At 39.5% G+C, this 18,356-nt stretch overlaps 1 protein-coding gene across 1 annotated transcript in view; it reads left to right on the top strand.

The window, feature by feature from the left end:
* The window catches only part of tusc3 (tumor suppressor candidate 3), a gene marked incomplete at its 5' end in the record, with an annotated part of 65,063 nt that extends 47,602 nt beyond the window's left edge, over nt 1–17,461 (top strand). Inside the window, 4 exons of the mRNA XM_061085112.1 lie at nt 2,745–2,808; nt 7,526–7,600; nt 14,947–15,037; nt 17,250–17,461. Of these exons, the coding sequence (XP_060941095.1) occupies nt 2,745–2,808; nt 7,526–7,600; nt 14,947–15,037; nt 17,250–17,265 (246 nt within the window). The remainder of the gene's footprint in view (nt 1–2,744; nt 2,809–7,525; nt 7,601–14,946; nt 15,038–17,249) is intronic.
* Nucleotides 17,462–18,356: the final 895 nt, after the last annotated feature.

The following is an 18,356-nucleotide window of genomic DNA, read 5'->3' as shown; positions in this document are numbered from 1 at the left end:
GTCAAAAACCATAAGTTGTGTTTGCTGGCTTGTCCTAAAGACAAACGTCATTCAGAAAGTTGTCTTACAAACTTCCAAATAAAGAGCAACACATCCAAAACAAACTTTCTTTTGAATTGAGGCTTAAGTTTGTCAGTCAATAATGAAGGCATCTTGATAACTATTCAGAAATCCATGATTGTATTCAAGACAAAAGGATCTGTTCCAGCCTCGAGCCTTTGTCGTCTCTATGTCTGCTTTCAAGTGACAAAAAGCCTCATTTCTCTCCACTGAAGCAGAGAAAAGCTGTCCACCCTTTACTCCTCCTCCTTTGTCATCTTCTATTCATCCATCCATTCTTAGGCTTGTTTGATAGGGAAATAAATGAACACTGGGGCAGTCAAGTAGAAAAAAAGGCCCTTGAAGTGCTTTAAACCTAGATGCTAATATCTGCATGGATTCAACAATGTGAAACCCACTGAAAGACTTCCCTCCTCTTTCTTTCTTTCTGTTTTGCGTCTTTGGTCTTTTTCTCTGCATCTCCTAGTCACTTACACAGAGGCAAGTAGAACTAGGCCTGTGAAATCTTATCAGAGAAACTATGGAGGTGGAGACACTGTCATTCAACTGGACGATCTGTGTGGCCTTGGTGCTGGCTGCAACTGACACTGATCAGTTTGATTAGAAGAAAGCTTTTATAAACAAACAAATTGCTAGATTAAGATAACACTTTTACATTTAATAAGGTCCTAACCAACCAAATACAAAATCCAAGATGAATTCTGTTCAATTTTCTTTTCTTGAACAGCCCTCAAACAAGTCTAAAATTACCCCACTTTAGACTTTGGAGTCATTAACCCTTAGGGAAAACACTCAAACTACACTACACACATTAACCTATACCCTTGCTTGTACATATTGTTACTAAGACAAATACAAATATACAAAATACTGCTATTAGTAATATAAAGTGTGCAGCTGTCCATTATACATCATCAGAGCAGTGCTGTACTGTGACAGATGTAAAGAAAGATAAGTGTAAGCAGGGTTGGGGTGCCCCTGGACCCTGGGCTGTGTGATGCTCATGAAACAAAATGATTTGGCCAAACGGCAATTTATCTATTCTAAACAGCAAATCAAAAGTACAGAAAACATATCACGACAGCAACTATTCTGCATAAAAATAGAGCAGTAGACTAACAAGTCTGTCAAGATGGTCCCTTCCAGCTGTTTACCTGTCAGGTGCCTAACAGCCATGCACTGTGTCACCTCAGGTTAGAGTGAAGGAAAACTTGCAGATAAGTGTCTTTGCTGAAGAGTTGACAAGCATCATGGATATTGTCAAGAAAAGTAGGAGTGTCGTGTTTTGCTTTCCATGGAATGGACATGCAATTATTCTTACACTGATGGAAAAGGCCAAACATGCGCATCATTATAGCTGGATTCACAGAAGAGTTGCAAGGACAAACTGATCTCTGATGATTTGGCACCAAACTGTGGCGTTTGGGTGAACAACATACAGCTTGCACAAGGTGGCTTCCTGAAAGAGGCGGTGTTATGCATGCAAGTTTTGTGCTGAGTGAGCTTATAGCAAAGAGGCTAAACCTCGTTCTAAAGGGGAATTTATGATTCTCATCATCATGCAAGCATCAGTTCATCATACATGGAATTAGCATCATCACTATCACTACCCTCTGACATCAGACGCCTCACCAAAAAAAAGCATTTCCACCTTTTGAAATAGAGAGTATGAGTTCAGTCATATAGTATGGCCCCTAGTGGACACTACAAAAATAGAGAGGCCGTTGATGGGATAAAATGTGTACAATAGGTAAGAAGAGTGTAGATGAACCTGGACAAAATGTGAATTCAATTAATAACAAAGAGAAAATTCTGAGTATGAGAAAATTGGATTAAAAAAATGATCTCATATCACCTGTATGCCTTTAGCCATGACTACACCATTACTTATTTAAACAACGATATATCATGTATTTCCAAAGAATTTAAATATGTTTAAATGATATTCTGTATTGTCTGTTTATCTGTAAGCGTTTGATTGATTTGGTGACTTGTTTTGTTCTCTAAAACATTTTGAAGCAGTATTTAATACATGATAGATGAATAAAGAGAAAGTTTTACAGTTCTGGCAAGTTTAGCAGTAGGAGTCTGCTTGTAGAGGTTGGACAGTGAAGGTGATCGAGTTAATGCAGCTCTGTGCTGCTGAAGGTTTAAATTGATCTCTGTGCCCACTTACTGAAATGGCAGCACCTATATACACAAATGGTTGTGTGAATTACTCATGAATCAGAGCACACAGACAAAGCCAGAGATCGACGATGCTTGTCTTAAGTGTTGCTCCACATATTCTCCCTTACAATTTTCACAAAACCATATGTGCTTTTCATGTCCATCATGATAGTGCAAAAACTTAAGCCATGAACACCATGTTTGGCCTAGACAAGATCAGAGTTTACTTATATTAAACAAAATGATTGCATTCAAAAGATAAAGAGACATGAATATAAAAAAGGGTTGTGCTCTCTTTACTGGTAGTTTTTCCAATCCCTTCTTTGTTCAGTGTTTACAACTTTTTTGCTGGATATCTCGCACCACCCTGTTTGTCACTGTTCCTAACTCAATTCTCCGTTGCCCTACTGTATGTTTTGTCACTCCTTCAATTAGGAAGATTCACTGAGGCTGATACCTAGCGTGACCTTTTGCCAGGTGAAAATAACAACTCTCTCTTTCTCTCTCTCCCACAGAGTTATATTCATGGCAGCAGTCAGGCTCAGTTCGTGGCCGAGTCTCACATCATCCTTCTTCTGAGTATCCTTACGCCAGCGTGTTTGTGAGTGCCTGTGTCATGTGGTGACATAAAGTGAAACATGGTGCCTTCAAATGAAAATCATGCTGTGTAATTTGACTATCTGTGAAATGTTTAACAGATCATATTGGCGACAAACATGCAACACCCAGGAAGCCACTTTTATATTTCTGGAGCAGCATTACAACCTTGCTGCCTGCCACTTTCATTTTCCCAACATAAAACCTTTGTCCTCTGTGTACATGTTCCTTTAGGGAGTCTGCTTGCAGGACTGAACAAACACATAATACAAAGAGAAGAGATTGTCCTCTTTTAACTTCACCTCCTTGCCTGATTTGATCCAATTGACGATAGACTGTGTCTGTGTGTATGTGTCTTTTCCTGTGTACTCGCTTGGCAGGCCAGATGTTTGTGTTTGTGTTCTTCTCTGCCGGCGTGTGTACCCAGGTGTACTTGCGCCAGTGCCTTTGTATGTGTGCAGGTAATGATACTGTTCATTCCTCGCCGTTGTGTTTTTCCTCGGGGGAAATAGCAGGTCCAAGGTTGCACCTGCTTCAGAACAATATTTGTCTGTCCACGCTCCCACTCTTTTTTTTGTTTGTTTTCTCCTCATCTGATTACATCTAAATGAAACACACACACACACACACATGCACACAGTCACACCTGCTGAAATGCTAACACACCTACTCTCTTGTCTGTGCAGGTGGTGTTAACGCATTTTATGACCGTCATAGACATCCCCATGGATATGACCTTGTTTGATTCCTCATACAAACATGCACACACACACCCAAATACCAATTGCAGTTGCATATCATTTTAGGATGAAACAAAAGCACAGATGTAACCATTTGGATGTTTTATTATTTTTGTGAAGGTATGTATGGGAGATATTGCTCTTTTAACACATGATGACCACATTTTTAGTTTTTTTTAGTATTTGAACGGATACAAATCAGGTCTAACAAAATCTGTCAATAGCTGTATCCCAATTCAGGGGCTGATTCCTTTAAAGGACGGCCGAACCGAAATGTGATAGACTGGTTCATGGAGATTCTTATTTAGTAGAACCTGATACTTATACGTACCCTTCTGAAATTTCCGCCTGGTCGTTTGCCGCCATTATCTCTTGTTGAAAACCCAATCGTCAATGGTGCGAAATGAATCCTGGGATACTTTGGCTATAAAAGAGCCACCTGTTGGATCCTTAGTTGCTCAGGAATCGAAGGACTCTTGAAATGAGACCGCTTAGATGCGCTGCTGTGACACAACCGGTCTTCAAATTTAGCCTCCTTAAGGTTGCGGCCTATGAATTGCAAGAATTGCTCAGCTAATGACTTAAGTTTTTGAATCACAGACATAAACACACAGTTTTTCATCTTCCCTGGCAATACCCTCCCAGAGCTACACTCGTTTCTCTGCCTTTATTCTGGTCTTCAGCGGGTGGAATGGAGCTCAAGGTCAATCGCCTTGAGATCAGGTGATTTACTGGGCGAGTGGAAGGATATACCACCTGAAAATCTCACCCTCAGCATTCATCCTGTTGTTTCTGTCAGCAATGAAATCGTCAATAAATGCCAGGGGGAGCCGGTTCCATTTAGATAATAGATCCCCATCCTCGTTTGACAGATGAGGTGGTGGCTTAAGGTCACAAGCTGTTCTTTTTTTCTATCTCTACATTTCCTTTTTTTTTTCATCTGCAGACTGACCGGTCTGTTTTGAGGTTTACCCAGAGTTTTCCTCCGGGGTTAAAGTCATCATCATTGTTCCTCGGCCAACCAAGTGGATTTTGTCATTTTCAAGTTCTCTACTGTTCCCCTTTTTCTTTTTACAGTGTACCTGGTGACTTTGGCAGCATGCACTGTACATGAACATTTAAACAACACACATCTGCCCAACAAACATTTCAAGCGTCCAATTTCTGGTATTTCGGGCAATATCTCTTGAAACATTTCTCGAACGGTTCCATCAGTATTAACATAATCCATTGTTACCTCCCCCAGGAGGTTATGTTTTCACCTGCGTCTGTTGGTTGGTGTGTCAACGGCATTATAAAGAACCCACTGTATGAATTTCCATGAAACCTTGCAGAAAGATGGAACATGGCCAAGAGAGAGCCCACTCAGTTTTTGGGTGGAATCCAGGAAAAAAAATGTCACTTTCATAAACATACAATTTTGTATCATTTTAACAAATTTTTACAGAGAATGCATTCATCTTGTTGAAAACATCAGGCATATGTAGGGGATTGATATACATAAGTTTGCGTTGTTTTTGTGATGAAATCCAGATCTAGTGGATTTTAATGGGGTTTTCTCTTTGACTAGCTGTATGGTAACAAAAAGGACTACCAATTGTTGATAGCTGAGATAACAGAAACTCAATAACTTGTTATCGTCTGAATTCTATATATTGTGCATATTATTACGTACCCACTTACATATTGAATGACACATGCAGCCATGGCAACCCTCCTAAGTGGAATTTAATTTGGTGCGTACAGGAGTTTTTCTTTCTGCTTGTTTGGTATTCTGGTGACGTCTCTAAACTTGAGCAGTTTTAGTGGAGTGGCTGAAGTGACTATTTGATGACAGCTTATAGAACCTAGATTTGAAACCTCTTGTTCTGGTACAGGCAACTCTAGTGTGAATATTTTCCAGGCTGATCAGGGTGCACTATGATGATGGATGCAATCAATGCGGATGGCAGACCTGGCAGTAGGATGATAAGTGGACAGTAGCTGTGGTGGCAGTTCACAGCAGTTTGTTAAATCTAATGGGCTCCAAACATTTCCGATGTTCTCCTGCAGGAGACAGGTGTAGGTGTGGGATGTCTGCAGCCCCAAGGAAATCTATTTATTATCATGACTTTATTATCACTCTGTGGCGAAGCTTCTTCCATCCACCCAGACAGGATGATCCATGGTTCAGCTTCGTCCCTGTATGTGGAGGTATCTCTATTGTTTGTGTCTCGTGCCATTCATCATATCATCAAGAGGAGGCTTCAGTGTCTGCTGTGTCTCTCAATGTGGCAGCCTTTGTTTGTGCACCCCACCAGGTTTTCTTCAGTAAAGTGTATTTGTATGCAGAGCACGCTGACAGGAATCTGTAATTAGGTGCTTAGCAACGTGAGGCTGCTCACTGTTGTCTGAACATTTCATAATCCGATGTTTTTATTTCAAAAAGACATATCACAATAACTAAATGCTGCAAGTACATGGTGCCAGTGTGTGTCCCGCCAGTTAAAAAAAATGTCAAGTCATAAAAGAGAACAGTGGCTTTACAGGACCACATCATCAGTGGTTCCCCGCTTAGTTTAACCTCTTGATAAAGACAATGATTTTAAAACATTGCACGTCCTTGCAAAGAGAATTTGAAGTTGTCAGCGGGATCTGTGTCACAGATTGGGAACAGCATTTAGAAGAATTAAAAAATATGCTCGATCAGGATTAAATTGCTTTCTCTTTCTGCAACTCTGTGCTGATTTGGTACAGCACAATTACCTTTAATTTTGACAGATATGAGGAAAATGGGCATGAAACATTAGATATAATTGATTATTTCTGTGAAATAATTGTGTCTCTTGTATCTTGGATGTTTCAGTTTCTACTTATGGAAATTTGCGATTCCTATCTTCATCTATTTGCGTCCCTCAGTCTACGTCCTTTTTAAAATTGTATTTAGGAGTACCTAACTGAGAGCCAACCTCTATCAGTAGTAACTCTCAATCATCTCTGAGCTCCATATGAGATATGTTTGTGCATGAATAGTTTTTTGTTTTTTTTCTGCTTTGTGCCCATTTGGTATTCTGGTGACATCTCTAAATTTGACCACTTTATTAAAGTTTTTAAACCTCTTCTTATCTTCATAAACAAATTGAGCCTCCTGCTTGTTAGATGGTTTCAATCAATGTTTCTCAGATGTTTATCTTTTCGAGTTTTTGCATTTGTGTTTCCTTTTCCCATTTACAGTTCATAGGGAGCACAAAGCTTTGGAGGCAGTCATTAAGAAAATACAGTCAGATTCATACTCCAGGTAGTAGACATCAAATAGGCATCAGTGAAGCGGACCTTCTACTAAAGATCTTTGAATTATCGACTATAAGTAACACAATCACTTAACTAAATTAATTTTAACAGCACTAAAAAAAATCACACACTTCAAAATGTTGCACTGTCTGTAGCTCAATTATCAATATTCTGACCTTCATAAACTCGTACTTCTCAGAAAACCCCTCACATTCTGGTGATAAACACACTTAGTTTGTGCCACAATCAGGAAGTGACACACTCATGTAAGCCAAGTGTTAAGTTGTCGTTAGTACATGAAACATATTGTAATAAAATATAATAATAAGTCAATTGGTTTTCAAGGTACAACAGGTAAATCATAGAACAGTTTCTTCAGATGTTCTTGGCCTGTTGAGTGGTGCCAGCAACAGAAAATAAACAAATAATTAAATGTCTTCCTTTCAGTTTAACTGGATTTCAATATACAATTCACGTTCTTTTGTTCACACCATATACTTTCAGCTATAGCATTGCATGTGCTGTACTTTCTAATATGCTTTAGTACTTCTGTGCACTTTTATGTACAGTATATGTGTGTATTTTGTAACTGTGTGTATAGCACTTCTTCCCGGGGCGTTGTGTGCTTCCTGCTCCCCCCCCCTCCTCCTGTACGCTAGTGTGTTGTTTCCTTGACAACCTTGTCCCAGATGCTGCAATCACCATGGGGATGGTGCTGCTGAACGAGGCGGCCACCTCCAAGGGAGACGTCGGCAAGAGGAGAAGTAAGTAACAATTATATTTTTTTTTACGTGTGTGTGTGCTTAGATAAATAAAGGAGGAATACGTGTAATGGTAAAATCAATTCAAGAGAAATCTGATATAAGAGAAACTGAGTATTTTTAATAGTCAGTTCTGAATAATATTAAGACCTGGCTGACTACAGAGCTTTGGTGAAGCTTTAAACAAACTATGTGAGAGTGAGTTTTTCCTTCAGCGATTTGTGTTCAGCTCCTACAAGCTTGTCTCAGATCCCAGACGGAAACATTAAGCCATGGGCTGAATGTACCGCCAGTGTTATCCCAAGGTCTTTTAAGTTTTAGATGGACTACACAGTTCAGGGTGTGAGAGAAGAGTGACTACAACTCCTCAGTGCCACTATTTATTTTACTGCATAACACTGAAATAGATGTGTCCTAACAGAAAACTGGACAAACACTATCTGGAAGGTTTTCATACCAAATATTTTGTTTGCTTCACATACAGTTGTCCACAATTTGTTCCTAGTATCTAAAACTGCTTTTGGAAGAACAAAATGTTGATTTATATATTTTTTCAAAATCACGAGAGACCATTTTCCGTCTTGTAAATGAGGCAACATCCTACAATGCCAATCTAGAGCAAACTGAGTTCATTTATATTTTTATATTTCTGTGGGTTAAAGAATTATTCAGTCTGAAATTGGTGAAACATGATGTGCTTACACGCGCACACATAATGTGACTTTTCAAAATGGACCTAATTTTGGCTAACAAGGAAATTACTTTTGAGCAAAGGCAGCCAATTTGACCTTAACAAAAATATCTTGTTTTTTCCTGACTGGTGCCACAAATGTCATGTGCGCAGTTGGGTCTGTTTGTGCCTTTGTTTTATCAATACTCAATAAATTGCCAAAATAACGCAACGCTTAAGGCAAAAAATTGAAACTAGATGGTTTTCCCACAGTCTGCTTTAAATTAACATCTGATTTATAAACAGCAGCAACTAGTTAAAGACCTTCCACAGTTCAAAGATGACCAGCAAGCTGAGAAAATCAGAACTGGACAAAAAGACATTCTGAAACGTTTACCACGTAAGCCCTAACCAAATGATAACTTTAACATCTATAACTCAAACTATACAATAATACAATATAAACAATACATCATAACTCATTAATGCTCACAGTGGACCACCCCAGTACATATCAGCTGTTCTCTGTGCTGCAGACACACACACTGAAGCAGGTGGAAGATATGACTGATATTTTCCTTGATTCCCACATTACCTGCAGCTAAATACATATTTATAAATGTTGCTTCAAACACGTGAAATCCCTATTGAGCAGCAGCACCTCTATTAACTTATTCATATTCATGGACGAATGTCTCCTCACCTACTTTTTCTTAGTCATTAAATAATTAAACATTCTGCTCATTTATCATTTCGGCTCTTTGTCTTCCTAAGAATAATTACTTTGCTCCATTTACTTCTTTCTACTCGCCATATGTTTGTTTTACTGAGATCTATAGAAAACAGAGGTTGATCAGTTGTTCTCTTGTGAGCAAATATAGCTCTGTAAATACGCACCTGCCCCTGAGAGGCGGAGGATGGTAGATGCCAACCGAGTCTCGTGTAAACCTGGGTCAAAGTGAAACAATGCACAATCAACCACAGGAAGAGTAAGTCAAAGGGGTGCACTTCACTGATTGCACTGAAGGTAAATCTCAGATGACAGATGTGTCTGAATCAACATATGCACAGCGCAACCAATTTTCAATTTTGCAGGGGGCTAAAGATGCAGGGTTTTTATGCAGTAATCAACTGTAATGAGGCCTCTGAATCGTAGAGGTTTTTTGCTATAGCTGTTTAGTAACCAGGATTTCCATGGTGTTTGCGCTTACATTTTCTTTACTTATTTTTAAATGGTACAACCTTATACTACTTTTAAAATACATAACTGAATAAACAGTGATTGGTGTTGTTATAAGTGCAACTTTAAATTGTTACTAAGATTCTTAAACATTAAGATCATATAATCCAACAACAGAGTTACTTAAATTAGCTAAATGTCCGGGCATTTGCCAAATAGTGGCGCTTGGTGTTTTAGTGGTTTTTAGATAACATGTATTTTTGTGTATTTCCCTGCTCAAAACAGTCGGGCAACATTCCATATCAAGTCTCAGCAAGTGGCATAAGATGTCGAATAGGGAGGTCGGAAAGGGGGATAATTAATTGATGTCAAACCTTTCATGTGGAGTTTCTGTGACATTTCCATCATCCTCTCCGGTGCTGAAAACGCTGCAGAGAAGATGACAGAGTTGTTTTCCAAAAAACAAAAAATCCCACAATGATGTTCAATGATGTAATAAAAAGGGGGGGGATAAGTGGATAATTTAGGATAGTTTTTTCTCCTTTTTTGATATGGCAAGATAGGCCGTTCGGCAGATTTGCTCTCCAGGAGTTTTCCCATTATCTCTAGATTATCAGAGGGAAGGTAGTATTAGATGCCCTGTATTGGTAATTACCTCAAACACTATAGATGCCATATCACACAAGTGGATTTCATTAGAGTCAGTGTGATGAAAAAGCAACTCAAGAAACCGTTTGATGCCTCTGAGGCCAAACACTCATGCATACACACAGGTAAGCACACAGGCAAAAGAAAAAAATCTAAAGAGATATCAGCTTTTTGTTCTACTGTTCCTTTGAGAGCTTGGCAATTAAAATGATACCGATTTTCAATATCACACTTAGAAAAATAACACACACAATTAACATAAGTGTGTCTGTGTTTACATAATTAGTACCTGTGTAATGTGGACATGTTACATGTTCACTGCTAAGGACTCCTTTATCAATTCTCCCTGTGCTGCATCAATTCCAACAGGTCTCTCCCTCTCTCTTTCTGTCTCTCTCTTTGCTCACATTCATCCTTTCTTTCTCCATCACACTCTCTTTCTCTGTCCTGTTGAAAACCATGTTTGCTTCATAACTTTAACTCAACCTCCTCCTTTTGCATAACAACCATCTGCTTATTTAAAAAAACTGAAGATGGTCATGCAGATGATAAACTAATGCTGACAGAATCCTGCCATGTAAAACACGACATTGTCACATATTCAAGCGCACATGGACACACAAATTAAACAAGTGCACTGTAAAGCAACGGAAAGAATAGTTGTCTGTCGTTAATAGAGAGAGGATTAAGCTTGAATCGTAGTGTAATCACTGGATGTGGGTGTTAAATCCCTGGCATATAGCTTCCATACACTGATGTGTGCAGCTACAGGAAGTTATCTGCTGCTTTCATGGCCATCTGCACCAGAAATCACAGCGCATGCACTGTTCCTCAGCAAGGGAGTCACTGAACGGGTAAATTGAGTTACAAGATCACTACATATGCAATATCTGTGCGCGGATGGGTTGTGGGTGGGATGAGATAAGTCAGAGGGGAGGCGAAAGTGAAGCGGGATGAAATGTAAAGGGGAGTAAAACTTCAAGGAGGGAGGAGAAGAGAAGGGGGAAGAGTAATTGAAAAGTCAGGAAACGGTGATGTGAGTCATTTAAAGAAGAAAATGCATAATAGAAAACTTTAAATTATAACCACAATCCAAAAAAGTTCTAATCTCTGTATTGTGTGATGCCAGCAGGCGGTGTAGAGGTACCTCATCTGTTCTCATCTCAAGACGATGGAAACTCATTAGGGTGTTATTGAAATCTAACTGGCAATATGATGCGACACTAAATACTAAGGTGTTTTATTTATTGTTGTTTCTTATATTGTTATAATGCAGATTCTTGAAGACCCATTGTTGTAAAAGTGTTAACATCGTAATCCTGTTTTCACCACATCGTGTCATGCAAGTTTTTGGCTGAAGTTCAAAATATTTCAACGAGCGGCTGAAGAGTATGTCGTGAATTTCGCATGTATTTGCAACTTTGCATTGAATTTAGGTTAGGGTTAGCATTGTAATACCAGATTTTGATGTTTAATATAAATATAAATATAAATGAGTGACTGAAATAAAGGAAGGGGACAGGGCAGAAATAAATGGAACTTCGAAAAACCAAAGTGTAAACAAAGCCTTAATAACTTCTCTACCACTGAAACAAAAACATGTTCATGATTCACTTCAAAAACCTAAAGATATGTTTTAAACAACAAATGTGTGACAAATGCACACAATCTACAATCATGCCCACGCAAATACCCAACCGAAGCAGGTCTACTTTCTTGTAAGAACTTGCTACTAGAGAAAGACAAGGTGAGGATATGATTCATATTTCTGCCTTTGCTCTGTTATTGAGGTTTTGAGCAGGCTTCTATTTGCCTTGGCCAACAAGGTTTTGTTTTCATTGCTGCATGTTGGTTTGTTTCTCGAGCGGATTCTGATAAACAGGCAGATCCAGGATTTTCTTTTCACTTTCTATAACACAGCTCCAATACGGCGGTAGCCTTGCTGAAAGTTTGCACTCTAAGAGCGGCCTTCTAGCTGGTGATGCGTCATGTGTGCTGCTATAAAGTTAACTGTTGAAATGGCAAAAAACTGGTAACGTGGACTTTATCCACATCGACATTTGTGATTGGGTGAAGAAACAATGCATTTTGGGCGGCTGCATCCAGAGGTTGAGCTACTTAGTCCAGTTACTAATCATAGAATTAATTATTAATAACTGTTTAGCATCAATTATCTATTCACACGTGTCTCCCAATGAGATACAATAGGTTTGACTTAATGTGTTTATTGGCTTCCCGCTGCTTATGGAAATGTAAATTCATTTTTTTCTCCATGCCAATATATCATGATTTGAATTGAGCCAAGTCATGCAGTCAAAAGAGGAATTACCACCTTTGTCATTGAGGGAAATCATTCAGCTTAAACAACTTGTCATTTCGCCAAGGTCATAAATCTCTTAGCATATTAGCATGCTCAGTGTGTGTGTGTGTGTGTGTGTGTGTGTGTGTGTGTGTGTGTGTGTGTGTGTGTGTGTGTGTGTGTGTGTGTGTGTGTGTGTGTGTGTGTGTGTGTGTGTGTGTGTGTGTGTGTGTGTGTGTGTGTGTGTGTGTGTGTGTGTGTGTGTGTGTGTGTGTGTGTGTGTGTGCGTGCGTGCGCGTGCGTGTGTGTGTGTGCGCGTCTCTCAGGCATAATTGATGAGCTATGGGAAATGCAACCCACTATGCTTAATGAAGACACACAGACGTTTTGTCTGTCACACACATACACACACACACAGTAGCAGCCTACTTTTGTTTTGTCTTTTGTCTTTGTTTACTTTGTTTGTTGTGCGCACAGGGACTACAAGGATAGGTAAGATACTCCGGGGTTTACATATCACTCTCACGTAGGTTTACTGTTTGTTAATACCTCAGGTTAGAGTGAGCACCACCCGCTGTACTTTTGGGTGCTAAGCACCTGTAAAGGGGGGGGGGGATTTCTTTGTGTTCTTTTTCTTTGGTGCCACTGTTAGTCCTTGTTGATCCCTGTGTTGCTTTGTCTAAATAAATACTGTCTTTATCTTATATCTGGTCTTGTGTTTTGTGTGATTGCACCCTCACTTATTCAGACCTGTTGCATTTATGTTATGTCCAGCTACGAGCCACCAGGGGGCGTAACACACACACACACACATACACTCTCACAAGCCCATACGTAGATGGAGATGTGGCAACACTGGGGACAAAGGGACACACAGGTTCTCCCTGAGGACACACTCAAATATGCATTGGTCTCAATCAAGTCACTCAGTCAGTGTCAAGTCGCACACACACCCACGATTGTGTCACAGTACTTATTCCATTGAATTAGTTATTTTCATAAACTTTATTTAACCTCAGGTCCCTCTTCTCACCTCCAAAAAATAAGATATTATTGTGTGGTGAGTGTTTTAGTGAGTGTTTTTCAGTTGACAAGAACAGAAGTAGAAGATAAAACCCGCACAGACACTGATTACCGAGTGCTGGTCTCCTGTGTGTTTGCGTATTTAAGTGTGTTCGCCTGTGCTAGATGGATGAGAGCCTGACTGTCATATCAATCGCTGTCACAGATCCACAGCTCAAATACAGCAAAAGACACACTCCGAACTCATGAGGTGTGTGTTTGTGTGTGTGTGTGTGTGTGTGTGCGTGCGTACCAGGATTCTTATGTTGAATTGTAAATAGAAGATATGCATGGGAAGGGGGAAGTTATGGAGGTGACAGTGAGCGATGGCAGCAAACAGTTTTAAACGTTCAGTGCATGCATTACAGATGACACAACACAGACACACAAAGGGTGAAGTCCTGAAGATGAATGACGGCACATACACTCACACACAGGGTGAAGTCCTAAAGATGACTGACAGCACATACACACAAATTGACGCGGAGAATCTGTTTTACATTTTCGCAGCCAAATCGTTTGACTTTTTTGACGTCTCCTCTCCTCTCTCTTTACCGCCGTCTCTTTTTCACACAAATGTATAGACACACCCACACACACACACACACATCCAAGCACATATCTCACTGTTTAGTCTCCAGGAGAGGTCCTCATCCTAATCCCTGATTAACAATATCAGACGGTGGTGACAGTTTAATTTAACACTGTGCTTCTCAAGGATTAGCTGCCACATAAGGGGTGTGTGCATACACTCACTCGCCCACACATACAAACACATGCAGACTAAAGATCACGCTCATGCTTATGTATACTTGACTTTAGAATAGCCACGGAGGAAATTAAATGATAACAGCCGCAAACACAAGTTTCTGCAACACCGCAAGTTTGATAAAGAGAAAGAGGCTTATACAGTAGGTGGAGGGATTCTCTAAATAAACAGAAATGTTAGATGGATTTTGGCAGGAGAATAAGCACCAGTTGGTGTTTTAGAAGAACTCTTCCCTGGTGTTTCAGCAAATGTTTGAATATCTTTCCTTGGTATCTTCCACAAGTTAGTATGGGATTCCCTGCGTAAGTGCAAACTTGTGGTGGAGCCACCGACGGGGAGTGAAGAGGATGTTTTCGGTATATACTGTGTGTAGACCCTGCAAGCACATTCAGTTTTTAACAGAGAACAAACATCGAGTTGCATCAGCGGTTATAATGTGCGTGAAATTATTTAAATTGATGCCTTTAGCCTGGAATCAAATATTCTCACAGGCCATTGTCTTATAATTACTATACATATATCAGGTCGTCTGCAGGACCTGCAGAAAGTAAGACAAAGTATGTAAACTCTAAAACATCAGTGTGTCATTTTAGAAACTTATAGATCATTGTGAAGTTTCATGTATTGTCTGTTTTTTTACTTGATGTTCCATTCTGATACTGTCATTCTAACCAGAAACTGTTTCTTGTGTGTGTGTGTGTGTGTGTGCTTGCCTTTGCAGTCATCTGCCTGGTTGGCCTTGGCCTGGTGGTCTTTTTCTTCAGCTTCCTGCTCTCCATTTTCAGGTCCAAGTACCATGGATACCCTTACAGGTAACTATAGCAACCATTAGCACTGTACCGATGCCCACACAAGTTTCACCAGCTTCCTCGACAGTTACTTAAACACAATATACAAGAATACAGTGATTCTTAAAAAACAATTCAAATTTATTACAAACATGGTGCAAAAGTCAGGTCCAAAACAGGATCCATCAGTTTCCATTATTTGATTTAAAGACATTTCTTCGACTCAGAATTTGGAAACTTCCAAGTTCCTCCTCAACTAGTACACCAAAGTTAGCAGATCTTTGCAGGTTTCTCAAACGTTGATTAACCTGCTAAAAAGAAGGTCAGAGAGTTTTCATTTCTGTTTTTACCCTGGGTAAGTTATGTTTGGGTTCTCGCACACACACACACACACACACACACACACACACACACACACACCTGTCACAGAGAAGTTCACCCACCTCGCTGTCTTGCCAGTGCTGTATTTTGCAAGACTTGAAAAATTAAGGCTGTTGCACGTCGTTTCCAAGATGTAAAAACTGTATGTAATACAGCTTCATGGTTAGTTATGCACTAATGCCCGGCAGTTCAATGCACGTCATAATGTTGATCAGTAAAGGTGCAGCATCAGTGTCTAGACTGCCAAAATAAAGACGAGGAAGAAATTAGCACGTTTAGCCGGGTGTCATGTTTCCATCTGTGCCGATGCCAATTAAAAACCTGTGTCTACTGCAGAGTCATTTTGCCGATTGCATCCGCTCTCATTGCCGACAAGCCAGATGTCAGTGGGTTTTTTGACAAATTGAAAAGGGGCTTTACGGCTAAAACTTCCACAGAGATTTGCAGCCTGACTTTTTAGATTCACCACGTTTCTTTGAGCTTTTGCTGTACACTCAATATATTTTAAAATCATGGATGTTTTCTGTAGGTCATCATATACAGTAGTTTGACGTGCTTTGACACTAAAACCCAGTCAAGCCCTGTAGCTTAATGAGCCCGATTTGAGCTAAAGGTCGCCACTTCATTCCCATAAATACCCTGCAACTCTCCAGAGTCTGGCTCCACCAGCTCTGAAGCACCTGTAGGATATAACAGCTCAAGAACAGAACCCACACCTAGCTGCATGCACTCTCCTCTGCTGCTGGAGGGGATTCAGTTGGTCAAACAGTGAGGCCGCGGCAACAGGGCAGATCATTTATAGTTGTGACCTTAAGCCAAGACTCAAATTGATGGAAATTGTAGCTGTTGTTTATTTAAACATTTTATTGGAAATGTTTGTAGTAGCCAAATAGTTTACTCATAAAAAAAGGACCATGATTTTTTGCATATTCAGTTGATCTGCTGTGCACTGAAAGAAGCTCCAGGTTTCACTAGCTGTAAATAATCTGAAAGTATTTACTTAAAGTGAAGAGCAAACTGAACAACTTCTTTGCTCACTATAATCTAAACAATAATAATCAAAACTGTTGAGTTGGATCCAGGAAACTTGTGATGGACTGAAGAAAGAAATGATCGGAAATAAACCCAGTTCTACAAAAAGCCTTGAGGTTTGAGGTAGAAATGCTCTGTCAGAATTGACTCTATTCTTCAGTTTAACAATGCAGTAAAGAACATTTGACACCAAAATTCAACAAAAATCAGATTTTTGAAGCATCTGGATGGTTGTTCAAATGAAAACGCAGCCTGAGAAGGACCTTTTAATAATGCATTTTTAAATTCCTACAAACAAATGCAGCATATACTGTACTTACGTATCGTTTTATATGAGACATCAGCCTTTAGAATATAAATAAAGAAATAAAATGTAGTCATTAACATCTCTGTAGTCACATGTTAAGCTAAGTTCATGTGTTTTAAGTGTGTAATAATTTAGAAATTAAATTACTAAAACTTTCCAGAATATCAATTTTTAAATTGATGTTATTCACATTTGACTGCGCCTTACTATTTATCAGTAAGTAATAAGCAATACTAAGCATTAATATTCATAATGACTATATTATTATAAAATGCTCTACCATGTTTCCTTTCCTGAGAGCAGATGCAGCTTCAGCAATATTATGTTCACCAACTCTTTCTTAATCAGAAACATCCACAGCTTTTTATTTATTTATTTTATTGCTTATGATGTGTTGTGTTATTGTGTAACAAAACCCAAAACCCCCCTATTTATATCTGTTCCTTCCTCTCCTCTCTCCTTTCTTTCTCTTTTGTCCTTCTACGTTCTACCTTTTAATGGTCCACCGTCTCCCAGCTTCCTTATTAAGTGAGGAAACGACAAGAGGAGGTCAGCGGGTGATGAAGAGGCAGAATGTCAGGAGACGAGGAGTCAAGAAGATACTTGAAGAAGAGGAGGCAGGGTTCTAATTGAGTCTAGAGTTGTTGTTGTTTTTTCTTAAATCGACTGCTATCATCGACTTTGCAAACTGAATAAAAAATAAATTATTCCCACTGACACTGGAAAAAGGTGTTTGGCATGTGTCTATATCTTTGTCCTTTCTTTATGGTTGAGTATTGTGTGTGGGTAGAAGCAGTGTGATGCTGTTTTTAATCCACGCTCTGGATCATATTTATAAAAACTGGTGAAAGGAGAGGGAGAGAACTGAAGGCAGGTGGTGAGGTGGATGTTGAAAGGACGGGAAGAAACGGTGAGTAAGACATTGTCAGCAAGAGAAGGTAAAGTTTGATGAGTTGGTAAACTTACTTAATGTGCTGACTTTTTAACTGTAACCCTGTCTGATGGTGAATTAACCATGAAAAGACACTGATAGTGGCTAGAAATATGAGAATTTGGGGCTTTGACTCCTTGTGATGTCATCAAGGTTGAAAGTGGGTGTGGTTGCATAGAATAGGAAACGCCCACCCTGTGTTCTCGAGATGATTGGCTGGTAAGAAGAGGCTGTCGTGAATGAATGAGACATTCAGAAGGTTCCTGATTGAGCTTTTGCAGAGTTTTCTTTATAAAAGTGTTGCTAAAATATTAATTGGACAACAACATAAATCCAGTCATTACCTCCACCGCGGAGAGGAGGGGCCCGAGGAACAACCCAGTACATTTCAAAGCAGCTCCAGGGAAAACTTTCAAACCGGGATTTCTTTTTATTTAACATGGAGAAGTAGGTGTTAGACCTGTCGGAGGTATGCCTTCAGAAACGATTTTCCATACATACACGGAGCTACATGAGTCCAGATCTGTGGCTCATTGGGCCCGAAAAATAGATTTTACCCCGACTGCAGGTTTAAACCTCTGCTTGCAATTGATTTCCTTGTTGTTTTTGTTTGTCTCTATCCCTGTAACCTCATGCTGCAAAAAGTCTATCGCCTCTTAGCTGGATATATACTGAATAAAACTAAAATCACT

This window comes from Limanda limanda, chromosome 2 (assembly GCF_963576545.1).
Source record: "Limanda limanda chromosome 2, fLimLim1.1, whole genome shotgun sequence".
Lineage (NCBI taxonomy): Eukaryota > Metazoa > Chordata > Actinopteri > Pleuronectiformes > Pleuronectidae > Limanda > Limanda limanda.
Note: the sequence above shows the minus strand (reverse complement) of the source record. Positions and strands in the feature narration are given on the sequence as shown.